Here is a 14,088-nt window from a genome sequence, read left to right on the forward strand (position 1 = left end):
TACTTCAGTCTTCCCAGGGCATTTTAAGAGATTTTCTACACCTTAATAACTTTTGATAATGGATTTAGCTTGCCCCAAACTTTCAGCCTTCTCTTATTGTCTCCAAATGCAAATAGCCTGAGAGCTTGTATTGTCTCAATATTGGTCTAAATCAAGAGCATGGGCTCCCTCTGTAGCCACTGGAAAGAATAAGCATTATTTGTGCCTATAAAGGGCAAAAAACAAACAAACAAACAAAACAAACAAAAAAACCCACAACTTATCTAAACAGAAAGTAAACAGCTTTTTCTTTGTATTTAATTAATAAGCATTCATTTTGCAGTGGAAATACATGCCACTGCACAGGCAACTTATTTAACCTATCTTGCGCATGATACCATTGACATTTTTATTCTGCAAAGCCACAGAAAAGGTCAGGTGCAACACAGACATATAGACATTTCTCCCCCTTATTCCACTGAAAATTTGTAAATGTTTTATTAAAAGGTTTTCAAATTTAGGAAAAATAAAGAAAAAAAAGACCAGTATGTCCACCTTATATATGTATTGGTAGATGCTAGAATCTTGGAAGCTGTTAAGCACTTGTGATCCCACTGAGAATTAGAAATGTTGTGAGTGGTCAGTGTACATCAGAATCTCAGCATAAATCCTATCATATAACAGGAGTTCTGCCTCCACATGCATTACAGGTGTGAACAGTGATAATTTTAAAGCAATTTTCTGCTTTTTATGACCTCATTTGAACCATTTATCTTAACAGGTCATAAAATTCTTGATTTCTCTCGGAGATTAAATTCTGCATTTGAAAGCTGGACTACTGAGAACTGTTTTAAGCCTGGTATCAAATTAGTTTGGTTTGGGAGTGGTTTGATTTGATTTGCTTTTTTGAAAATTTTCTGGAGGCTTGGGGAGAACAACTTTTACCTCATATTTACTCCTAGCGTATTCTTACCACCAGGGCATGAGGTGAAAAAACTTCCAGGTGAGAAAGGAAATTGTTTTCCTATTTCTTTTTTCATTGAGAAGAAGTGGGAGAACTGCCTGTTAGCTGTCACTTTGTTTTCCTTGTAAGAGATCAAGCGTGCTTAAGACTTTCCACAATAAGAAACACAAATTTTTCCCTAACCTATTTTTGAACTACACAGCGATTCTGTAAGATGGAATAGGTTATCTCTTATCAAAGCAGAAAAAGACTAATTTTGTGCATTTACAGCAGGATAATGAAGGCTATGCAATATCATCCTGCAGAAATTCCAACTGAGTTATGATAAATCTGTTTTCAGATATGGAACTAATATGATTTGTAACATAGGCAACGTTTTTTATAAGCCGAGAATCTTCAGATTGTTTAACATTAAAATGCATGTAATATATAAATGAATTATTTCACATGCTATAAAACAAACAAATCAGAGAGATTGTGTTTGCTTCTGAGGGAGGGAGTGTCTCTGAAGCCATCCCCCATCATGGATGGTCCTGTAAAGAAAACTCGTGGAGTAGTGGCTCTTCCAGAATTTCAGCGAGGCTTCTGCATATAGGTACTTTGCCCAAAAAGCAACGGTCTGTGGATGCACAAGACTACAAAATGCAGTAGGATGTGCAACCTATATTGATCTGCTACAATAAGAACAGGAATCCCCGGCAAATGGTATTTCTTAGAATATTTCAAATTCTCAGGGCTTTTCTCAGATTAAAAGAAAAACTCATCAAGAGAGCTTCTATTTTAGTCTGATTTCTTTAGGATATGAAGCTTATGCAGCAGTACGGGCTGGCAACCTGTCCTTCATAGGTTTGAACCTGCTGGCTTATTTTTATCAAATCTGACAGATATTTTACTTTCCTGGAAGTTTTATGAAAGACTAATTAAGACTCTTTGTTATCATTTTTCACAATATTTTTGGTGTGTATAGCAATTCATTTTTAGAATATTCCTCCAAAACTTCTATTCTATTGTTTCTTTTTTTTCTATACACAATTAGCCTAAGATCAATGTGCTTCTTGAACCAAAAAACATTTTAAAAGATATACTATGATCACAATTTTGTTGTAATGATATATGCAGTGTGACTAATAGCACTAGCAGCACACTGATTGATATAATAATAGGAAATTATTAGTTGATATAAGGGTAATTCAGAACAGAAAATAGCCCTTCATTCAGAAAGTATCTATAATATTTAGTTCTATTTGACACTGAGCTGCAGGTGGTAAAATGGGCAAAAGATTCACTCAGTGAAAATTGTCTACATTTTGCAGGAATTACAAAATGGGAAAATGGGAGGAAAACAATAGTAAAGGCTTTGGAAGGATGAAGAAAATGACCCTTCAATTATTATTACTTTTTTTCTTTTTCTTTAAAAAATAATAAAAAATAATAAAAAGCCACCATGTTCTCAGCTCTACATCCATTAAAGAAGAAAGTTCTATACATATGAAAAAGGAAAATAATCAAGAGGTTTCTCAAAGACTTAAAGAGCAAACTACTTTAGTAATGATACAGTTGCGTATTGAAGTTCTATGTGATTTTCAGATAAATGCAGTGTCATGTTCAACTTGCCTCTTCTTAGGTTAACAATGAACAACTAGAATGCAAATATCAGAGCGTGGGGTAATAGTGTTAGAAAAACTCCAAAGAACTTTGCAGCTCTGTGGCACTGCCTTTGTTAGCCACTGAGCTCTCACTAAATCTTTAGATCAGTGGAACAGTTCACAGCCTTCTTGGCAGCCAGAAATTCTCATTGTGCGTGGATACCCAGAGTTGCCAGTGTCCATAGTCTACTGGAAAGAAATTTCTGCCTTTCCTACTCAGAATTAGATTTAGCCACAGAAAGCCTTGCACTCATGACCTCCATGCTCAGTTATGGAAAAATTCTGTGTTCGGGGTTAAAATGATGATCTTAAAAATCTACAATTGTTTCCAGTGCAGAAAACAGTAACACAACTTGTTGGTGGCAAAGAATCAATTCTAGTTACCTGGATGATGATCTCCCTCTAATAAAGCATTTTCTTCCTGTAATGTTGATGTTTCACTGGAATTACTCCAGCACAGGGGAGACAATTTTATCTTGTAAGTTACCTCACAGTTACCTCACAAGTCTAGAATTCATTTCCATTGCTCACATAATATTAGAGATTTTGTATATGTACCTGAAGATGGCCTTAAATAGAGTGGTCACACTCGATGTTACCTGGAAAGTAAAAAAAAAAAAAAAAAAAGCCTCAATCTTTTTTTCATGAGACTGGAAATTCACGAATGCTTTCACTATTTTATTTACTGTACACAAACATGGCTGTACAACTTCAATACAGAAATAGTAGAGACACTTTTTCCTGGTTCATTTATTATTTCTTACTAAGCTCTACAGTGAAGGGAGCCACTGCATCTCCAGACCCCTCCAAAACGTACCGTAAATCCACTTTTATTCAGTGCTTTTTTTTTTTCCAGAACATTTTATAAAACAGCCATTCTTAATTGTTTATGGATTTTGACAATTAAAAATAAAATAGGTCATACTACCTCACCAATTGCATCAAAGAGAAATTCTCACCATTAAGCTCATAGTACAGTCCTTAGGATTTATCTTAGGATTTACCACTTGTTCTCAAAATGAAATCTTCAGTGCAGTAAATATGTATATATGTTATATATATATATATATCATATTATATCATATATATATATATATATCATATATATCATATTTTTTTTCCCCAAGCCCAATATTTCTACACTTTTTTTTTTTGAATCTATATAATCATCTCCTCAAATATTTAAAGGTTTTTACTCTGGCTGAAAACCATATTTTCCCCTGTGTTTTCATTTAATTATTATGAAATGCATTTACAATTATAGAACAGAACACACGTTCTTGTGTGAGACAGCCAACAGTGTTCCAGTCTCTCAAGTGTCTCTCAAGTATTGATTTAGACATATTAGAAAGAATTTTATAATCAATGCTTATTGTTCAATTGACTTCAGTAAATTTTAGGTGAATTTCATTGTGATCTTGATGGTGGCTTTCTGGTAAGAACTGGGCATAATCTAACAGCTACTGCAAAATACATTAAGTGTTTTCCAATTAAACAAAAAACAAATAAATCAATGGAAGAATTAGCATGTTGAAGAGCCACCTCAACAGGAAAATAAGCTATGTAGTTAAGCACGTAGACATTTTTCAAGCTAAGCTGGAAAAGGCAGACTTCAGACTAAATTCTAATTCTTCTCTCTGAGCAGTGATGTTAAAATTCCTACGGAAGAAAAAAAAAATAGCATTCTTGATAAGGAAAATGGAGGGAATGAGATCATCAATTGTAGAAATGACTGATAAAATTATTTAATTGACACTAACCTAAAGATAGATTTACACAAAAAGTATGATGGACAAATGATGGATTAACCATTTTAGTATACAAAGACGCTTCCTTTTTTTATCTGACTCTAATGAAGATGAAGAGGTAATTTTCCCCTTTAATTTGACAAGAAAATGCAAGAATTGTGGTGCAAAATTGGAATAAAATATACAGGTTAAAATACATTGTTTTAAATACTTTTTACAGGAACTTGAAGAATAAATTGTAGTGAATGAAAACAGAATGAATACATTTTTATAATACTGCTTGAATGCAATTTTTGACCTCACTTGATATAATTTCTGTGATTATGCTCAAATAACACACACACACACAAAAAGAACAACAACATTTTCTGTCACAGTGAAGCTTCAAGTTTCAAAGAAGACTGCAGGGGATTTAACAGCTGAAAGCTAGGAAATTTCATCCAGAAATGCATCTTTGATAAGGTAAAGAACCACACTTTGCAAAAATTACCTTGCTGTTTTCCAGTTCTATCTAGTCAGAATGGCAAAGGTAATGCAGTGCCTGACAGAACATCATCAAGAATGATGCGAAATATCAAAGCAAGCTGCTTGCTTCCCATTTAAGTACATTAGCATTTAAGGATCATATAAAATAAACTTTATTCAAGCAGATATAAATCTTAAATTCAGTAATGTAGCTAGATTATTACAGCCCTAAGGCTCCTGACAAAAGAAGGTGGAAAACAGAACTACAAGACACAGTTTACACTTCTAGCCTGGCTTACGAACTTGCTACTTGACATAAAACTACTATTTGCTTCAAAACCAGTGAAAGGGAGGAATATTGCACTGTCCAGTAGCTGCTTTTACTCCACATCCATGCTCACACACACACTGTATAAAAGTTTGCAAAGCATCTTAAGCAGCTTCAGAAAAAGGAGCTGGAAGTATTATTTACTCTGTGCAACATCTGTTATGCTTTTCATACTAAAAGAGGGATTTGGGGGACTTGTACTAAATAAGTTCATCTGCTGTAGAAAAAATACAGTTCGGCAGGGAATAAAGGGAACCAATATTGGATCCCGTGCCTTGTAATTCAATTTTGCACATCCCCATGCTGGCTCTAACCACAGCTAAGCTAAGCAAACTGGTGAAAATTTACTGTTTGTAATTAACACGCTAGGGCTAGTCTAATCATTGGTGAGAGCTTCATTTCTAACCTTTCACACAAGACCTTAAGGAAAACAAAAAAAAAGAAAGATATTTCAGAATCAAAACATTGCTGGCTTACAGCCTAGGCAACGAACAAACAAACAAGGCAGGTTTCTAAAGGACTCCTGTGTCTCCGAGCACTTGGAAGCAGCAGGGCAGCACAATAACAGAGTTTGTCTTCAAGCTCATTTCGCTGTGATGCTAGAGCAAAGGGCGTATGAGTCAAAGGGATTTTAAGGGACTGCAGGGTGCTCGAGGGAGAGGTGAAACCCGGAAAAGGTGAGCACTGCATTCCTAAATGCAATGCCCAAGCACCGTGAATCTTGTTAGCGGGCATCCCATGTAGACTTTTGTTTTTAGCTCTGAGCCTTTCTGACAAGTGAGCTGTATTTTGTTATATTTCCTTAGTCCCCACCAACACCCGAGGCCTTGCGAAGCTGCAGCGGAGGGAGGCCAGGCTGCCCAGAGCAGAGCTCCTCTCCCAGCTGCCCAGCCTACCCAAGGCTGTCGTAATCAGAGGTAATTGCCGGGACCGTTATCTCCCTGCAGCCCGCGTCGTGCTTCCAAATGCCTCTAATTGAATTGCTATCATTTTTTACCCTTCCTAATGCAGTGGTTTGGCGAGGGAAAATGACCCAGGGGAGGCGGAGGGGGGGGGGTGGGCGGCTCTTGCCTCCCCTCCCAAGAGAGTGGCCCTCCACTGCGGCGGCTCCGCAGCCCATAAAGAGCGGAGGGGACGTGGGGACGGGTGTGCAGAGCCTTGCCGTGCCGTGTTGTGCCCTCAGAGCCGTGCCAGCTTTCTGGGGCCATGCACTGAGGGCCCCCCCGGACCACCACGTCCACCCCGTCGTTGCCTGCCAGCACCCAGTGAAGCGCTGCGAGCAAGAGGCCGTCGCGCCCCAGCTCAAGGTACTGCCCTTCCCACCCCTCACCCTTTTCCCCCCCAGGGGGATTTGGGGTGCCAGACTCTTTGCAACCATCCTGTCCCTCCCAAAGGATGCTCAGCTCTGCTCCCACCAGCAGCTGGGGGGCAGAGGCAGTGGGTAACTCGGAGCACTCACCCCGGTACGGTTTCCTTACAGATGCAGAGGTGCGCTAGTTTCCTCTTTCTGTCTTTCATCCTCTGCGCCGCCCTGTCAGAAACATTTGGACTGGTTTTATCTGTAAGTACTTATTTCCCACTCTGGGTCCTTTCCATTGGGCAGCATCCGTGCCTCAGCTGACAAATGACAGAAATCCCAGCAGTTATTTACCCTGTATTTAGGTGTAGGGGTAAGACAAGATGCAGGGCTCGAATATTTTGGGCAGTAAATGGGCTTTTAATCTGGAATACTAGACTTTTGAATTATATCTCCCATGTAACTAAAAGAAAAAAGAAGGTCTAGTTGACAGAGCGAAATTCAGTGGATATCCCTGTCTGACTCAGAAAAGGTAGTGTGCACCTTGTAAAGCTCTCATGTAAATCCAAACAATTAAATAGAAATATTGCTGTCTGCTAAGATGATTATCTAATTTAATAATATAAACTTGGAGTATAAAGTCAAAATTGCTCCTTCCAAAGTGTGATTTGCAGTTTCATTCATATGCTGTGAAGTTTTTTGCTGTACGTGGATGCTAACAGCAAATCTACTGACTAGATGGGAAGGGGGCAGAAGTGCAACAATAGTATTTGCTTTGACACTATTATATGTTTTTTTTTTTAACTTTTTTTTTTTTTTTTCTTATTTCAAACCTTCAGAAGACCACTTCTATTACGAGAAAATCCATTTGGGTGCTGCTTGCTTCTTGTCTTCAGAAAGTACATGTTAGTTCATGCACTAACCTACTTGCCTTTTTTCTTCAAGGCAAAAGAAAAAAGGGGCTGGACTTTGAACAGTGCTGGTTACCTACTTGGGCCACGTAAGTCAAGCACTCTTTCTTGCATTATTGCAAAATTCATCTTTTTTTCTTGTAAAACAGTTTACTGTAGTATGCGACTCACTTTTCTGATGACTGCATTAAACCTGCAAAAACTGGATACTTGTTTAGTTATTTATTACATGCCTATTATAGAACTGAGTTGCCTTAGACAATAAATGTTCTTCTCTAAAGAAGAATCATGCTGTGAGACTTTATATCCAGGTACATATTTGGTCACTTTTTGTGCTACTGACCTGGAATTTTCATATTGCAAATAGCTTTTATGTGGTTTCTCCCCCCCCCGCCTTTTTCTTTTCTTAGGGTGTGTGTGTGTGTGTCTGTGGTTGTCTTCTTCCTTCTCTTTTTGCTCTCTTTTTTTGGTGTGTTTGTCTTTTTTTTTTTATGCACGGAAATGTTATGATGTCAAAAGAAGACTGACAAAATGTGAAATTCTGGCACTATTCAACTTATTTCAGATTTCACTTAAAATCTATTTGAAAATGCCTTTACTACTGGGCTTTATGATACTACTATTTTAAAAAAGGAAGGAAAAAAATGTAAATTAAAATGACATAAAAATGTGAAGTATTGACAAACAGTTCACCATGTGAAAAATATTTAATGTTCATGGTGTTTAAAATACAGGAACACATTGTTTTACAAAGATGAAGAATCATCAGATTAAAGAAAAATGGTAGATTATATATGTGTGTGTGTATATATATATGACTCAATATTTCCATTTCCCTTAAAATCTATGTGTAAAGTGCTAAGATGTCTCAAATATCTGTCCATCATTTTTTCTTTATGTAGTATGTCTCATTACTGATGTTTGTTTACTGTCAGTCTCAGATACATGACAAATACTACAGATATTTACTGTGACTCCCCATTTATGGACCACTAGCCTTAAGTATACATAAAAGCAGATTAATGCATCTTAAATGTATTAACTAGTTTTGTAAATTTATGCCCCAAAGCAGATCTAACCAAATTGGCTAGAATCGAAATGTGCTTTTCAAGTGTCATTTATCTAAGACTGGGTAATAGGAGTCATCCTTTGTTGCAGGTCGTATTGATCAGCTTTTACTGATAAAGGAAATGCCCATGGCAAGGGGGAGAGAAGATGCACCAGGGGCATGTAAGATAGTTTACATGAATAATCTTCAAAAACTATCTGCAGTTTATTCTTAAGCAAACTCATTGGCAGCAATTTCTAACAACTGGAAAAATGGTAGCAAAAACAACCTTCCAAATTACATATGAATGTACAATCTTGTATTTTATTTACAACTTCCACTTAATTCAATAATAACTTTGACAAGTATGTAGTACAGGACTTGGTATGGTAGTACAGGACTGGTTAAATGATATAAATCATAAGCACAAATTCAGAAGAAAGACTATTTTATTTAGTGACACATTAATTGTTTTGTTGTTGTTTTGTATATGTATCCATCAAAAGTGTTCGTTGTGTCTTTTCTTTGAATCCATGAAAGGCAAGCAACATGACAAAGGTTGTTTTTCAAGTCAATTAACTCCTCTGATTTTTAATTTATTTGTCAGATGCAGTAGATAACCACAGATCTTTTAATGACAAACATGGTTTCACTGGTAAACGTGAAATACAGCCTGATGAGGATATAAAAGCAGGTAATGAAATTCTGAATGCCAGCATTGTTGATTTGACTTTAGTTTTTAATGTAGTAATTACTTACTGTCATTGAGTTAACTTACTACCTATATACAAGGTTACTCTTGCACTCTACCAAAAATCCAACTAAACACATGTGGGGAATAAAATTTAAATTTTGGCCTTTCATACTTAAACAACTTGATGCCTCAGGAAAACTACCATAATCATATTTACTTAAAAGTAATATTATTTATTATACTTTAATCCTATTTTAATTTCTGTATATTCAAATCAGTATTTCAGACACTCAAGAGTTCCCTTTCTTCAGCAAATAAGTGAAAGCATAAAGATTTTTTTTCAGTAGGGAAACCTATATATATATATATATATATATATATATATATATATATAGGTTATATAAAAATATATATAAGTATGTATAAATATATATATATAAATCTTTATTCTGATATTACAGAGTTGAAACCAGACATCAGCACTGTATGGTGCTATTTATGTTACAAGATTCTTCACCAGTTCAAACAAACAAAAAACTCTCCACGTCTCACAATTTTTCCTATATTTGAACAACCTTGATTATTTTCTTTGAAAGATTGGGAACGTGGTCCAGAAACTAAGTCAAGTCAATGTATTTTTTTGAGGTTTCATGTATGACAATTTAGCAAATGGGAATCAAAAGGATGCAGCCTGGATTTCTGTTAGGTTGTCTAGACTCATCATCCAAATCTGGGCCTCTAAAACACATGCCTCAACCCTCTTTCTGACCAATGAAGAGAAGATGACACCTATTTCAAGGATAAGATGTAGAAATTTCTAGAAAAACGTGTTTCTTTCACCTGATGAGAAACTAAATGTGCTGCAGGCATCTAAAATGAGATAGAATGAATCTCATCTTTAGACTGTCAAAGAGCAACGTTTCTCACTCCAATCACAGAAAATGGTACTTGCTTGTGTACTGTTACATTCATCACCCCACAAATGGAGGAAGATAAAGTCTCGGCCCCAGAGATCATACAGTTTATTTTAAATCCACCCAACACAATACTAGTGTACCTAACAGTAAGTAAGTTCATACATAATGGAAATGTGCTTCATTATAATTTCATGGAAATAATTACTCTGTAAATAGAAGAGTCGCATTAACATATACATTAGTTTTTGCATTTTCAGAATAAGTGCTGTTTTAGTTCTGGTATGTAGTTATATAACAACAAAACTAAAACTATTTCCTCAAACATTGGTATTAAAGTAGTATTTTGCTAGTCATAAACAAAGTGAGAGGAAGACAGCATTTGTAATCTAACAGTACAACTCACACGGCAACACATTGCCATTTGCAGATAAAGTGCCAGCTCCTTTACAGAAGTATGATCTTTAGGAATTACGGAACTCTTCTGCAGGTACTGCTGCATATCCACATTTAAAAGTAAAACCAACCAAACTAGTCTGAATAGGACATATATATTAAACAACTGCTTCTATTATGAACCTCATTTTAGATGCTATTCTCTCATCAAAAGTTTCCTTTGAAGCTGAAATTTCTGATGGAATTCCTATCCAAAGGAGATATGAATATAAAATTGGTTAAGGAACTAGAGCTCCTATTTTAAATGAAGTTGAAATGACCTTTACAAAAGTGCCTTAAAACAGCAATCTACTTCTTACAGTGTTCCTGTAGAAGAATTCATTGCAAAGAACTGCTCTGTTTCCTTGAAGGAACACTGCAAAATTCACTCGCTCTCAAGATAACCTAGAACTTGTAAGCTATGTTAGTTGCATAACACAAGATCAAAATAAAATAAAAAAAAATCTATGAACATAATTAGAAAAATTTTTAAATTTCAAGAGCATAACTCTTTCGCTACTGGAGTCCAAAAGTAATTGGCTATACTGAATTAAGGACCCATATACTTATAGGAATATGTGTGTATAATATTCTCAAATACCTAAAAAATATTTATGCAATAATTATCATATTATGAATAAAATATGGGTCAATTAACTACAAGTGTAATGATATTAATCATAACAAAAATCCATAACAAATGAGATCAGAATAAAAATTAAATTAAGAAACTTCAAATGAAAACACTAATATTATTAATATACGAATTAGCATGTTTGTGTCCATTCAAAGACTAGAAGATAAGACATCTAGACATGAACTTCCACACAAATTCATGAATGCTGACTCTCTGTATACCAGAGACCTTTATATCCCTTATGATTCCTCTTAAATATTTTTCATTTGGGCTACACAGCTCAGTCTGATCTGTGCATCACTACAGACCTGAATCATCTCTTCTGTCACAGAAGAACTCCCACAACAGTTATGTGCTGCAAAGCCAGTCTTTCAGACTATATTCTGAGATGAAACATGTCCTCTGTGATAACATCAAGAGATGATATTTTCACCAGTGTAATAATGGACTGTGAGTCAGATTCTGGTAGCCATCTCTTTTACATCCACAGAACTAAAATTCTCAGCAAAATTACCTGCTGTTTGTTCTCCAATATCGAACAAGCTTCCACCTTGTTGATAAAAAGCAAGCTGTCCCCATTTTATTTTATTTATAGACACAGCAAAAGTATTACTCATTTTCCCTGAGTATAATAATGAGCTTCCAGAGAGCTTGATAATTTGGGCCATTTAAGAAGTATCAAAAGGCACAAGATTAAAGGGGAGTATATTGCGCTTGATATATATGCAAAAGCACACATTTCTGAGCCTTTAGTCAAGTCCCAGGCCTGGTTCTTGTGACAACACATCACTTCTATAACACATGAGCAGCCTAATGGGAACAAAGTCAGACTACATAAAGAACTTTTATCTGTTTGGTAAAGCTGATGAATTTGCTAAATTTACCTTTCCCTTCCTTCTCAGGCTAGCAGACACAAAAGAGGGAGCTGAGAACAGAGGATATCTCTCTTCTGCAATTGGACTCGTATGGTCTTAAGGATCATGACCATTAAGGTGTCAAAGTAGCTCCTATACAGCAATGGCATAAAAAATTGGACAATTTTTGATTCTGAGAATTGTAGCTTTTTACCTCAAAGTTGCTTTGCTTTTCCATGAAATGAGGCTTTCCATTCAAGGTTTTTTTTATTTTATTTTTTTCCAGATAACTTTTTCAGGGTACTTATAAACTTAGCCACAACATAAAATGAATAGATCTTTACACCATGTTAACATTAAGTAACAATCAACTTGTTTTCTAGGAAATCTTGGAAGACCACTGGCTGACGAAAACATTGTGCGCACAGTAATTGAATTTTTGACTTACCTGCATCTTAAAGGTTAGTGAACACTTTTTAAATCTGACTATACCTATCAGAATCACTGAAGATCCTGCTTCTGTTGGCCTTTCTGGTTTGAAATTTACTGAGATAGGACCAGTCATGAATGTACAAGCCTGCTACAGATTTGCCTTTGGACAGCATTTCTGGGAGTAAGGGTGGAAGGAGATGAACTGTCAATTCCACTTTAATGCATTTAGGAATATGCCTGACTTTAAGAGCAAAGGCTGTCCTGTCAAACTGCAGGTCAATGAATATCCAGCACAACAGGGTCCTAATACTATTTGATTACTCTGGGCACTGTGACAAAAATAACTGTTGCTACCAAAATTTTATGGACACGGCATATAGAATAGTTGAAAACAAACTAAACACATTCTGATTACATGGGAGTTATAAAAACAAACAAACAAAAAACAACACAATTTGATAACAAATTAAGTAAAGCCTGAGTTTACAACCAAGCGCAGTTGGTTGAAATTCAGAAACACTTCTTACCAATAAAAGAAAAACATCTCCCTTTATGCATGTATTCTACAATAAAGTCACATCATAAAATTTTATGCTAGCAAACAGCTCAAAATGCTGCTAGTAAAGCTATGTGGAGCCACAAAATCACAAAATTGTGACTCTGTCACTCTATCCCTGCAGTTTCTTAAAAAAAAAAAAAAAAAGGAAAAAAGTGAAATTATAGCAGGAAGAGGTTCTTAACATTTAGAAGAAAAAATGTTTATAATTTAAATCATCAAAAGTTCAAGGATTTGCATCTTACAATCTTTCAGCTAGAAGAAAAATATAAAAATGTATACTGCTGAAATTGGATTTCCTGATTTATTTTCCAAGATTAATACACACACTTCATGGTTTGGTTTTTTTTTTTCTTTTTTGAAGAGGTGGGAGCACTTGACAATCTACCTTCACCAGAGGAAACAAACCAGTCTTGAAGAAGACGACATTTTTATTTTGTTGTAGTGTAAATTCAGATTGAATTCTAAACAAAAGATCCAAAAGACCAGAAGATGAGAAGTATTGTTTGCATTAATCTGAAAAATGGTAAATGACATTTTGCCTCTTGGATTTTCTTTTCTCTCCTGTAATGTTATGGTGTAAAATTTTGCCTTGGTGAAATTTTTCTGTAGGTAAATGATAAAATAAAAATAAACAGCAACTACATTGTTTCATTTCCCTTTAAAGAGCATTTTAAAACTAACAGCAAACCATGTATCAGCTATAAGCCCCAGGTTAAACTGTAGGATTATGCTACACCTATAATCATAAAAAATACTGTAAAAAAAAAAAAAGACAAATGCTACATCTTGAGCTTTTTAGCTAACTGAGACACAGGAGAAGAATTTCAACTTCAGACTGTAGCCATTATAAAGTCTCATAGACCTATTTATACTTCGACACTTCATGGTAAACATTCTTACTCTTCATATGTTCATAGACATGAATGTTCATCTGGTATTTAATATTATTCACCTGTAATACATCAGCCCATGGACTGACGTTTACTTTTACAAATGTAACTGTTCTGCACAGGTAATAGGTTTACACAAACTATATGTATAGGCTTCCTATTCCTATGCCATCAAGAATACTGGATCTGTGTTCTTTTATGAAGAGACTCTACTGTCTACTCCAAGATTAAAAAATATTTCATGAGGTGTTTTAGTTTGAGTTCAGCAAAGAGCTTCAAGACATGCT

The 14,088-nt window shown here is 35.5% G+C and overlaps 1 protein-coding gene across 2 annotated transcripts; it reads left to right on the forward strand.

The window, feature by feature from the left end:
• The first annotated feature begins 6,179 nt into the window (after positions 1 to 6,179).
• Positions 6,180 to 13,552, forward strand: GAL (galanin and GMAP prepropeptide). 2 transcript variants are annotated; one of them, XM_040559703.1, is made up of 7 exons: positions 6,180 to 6,437; positions 6,611 to 6,691; positions 7,373 to 7,427; positions 8,497 to 8,568; positions 8,994 to 9,080; positions 12,304 to 12,381; positions 13,273 to 13,552. In XM_040559703.1, exons 2-7 carry the CDS (start codon positions 6,611 to 6,613, stop codon positions 13,323 to 13,325), a joined length of 426 nt encoding a protein of 141 aa, XP_040415637.1. In that variant the 5' UTR covers positions 6,180 to 6,437; the 3' UTR covers positions 13,326 to 13,552. The 2 variants fall into 2 exon arrangements, with proteins under 2 accessions (XP_040415637.1, XP_040415638.1); XM_040559704.1 differs by lacking the exon at positions 8,497 to 8,568 and having other exon boundaries at positions 6,222 to 6,437.
• The last annotated feature ends 536 nt before the right edge of the window (positions 13,553 to 14,088 follow it).

Source organism: Cygnus olor, chromosome 5 (genome assembly GCF_009769625.2).
Source record: "Cygnus olor isolate bCygOlo1 chromosome 5, bCygOlo1.pri.v2, whole genome shotgun sequence".
Classification (NCBI taxonomy): Eukaryota; Metazoa; Chordata; class Aves; order Anseriformes; family Anatidae; genus Cygnus; species Cygnus olor.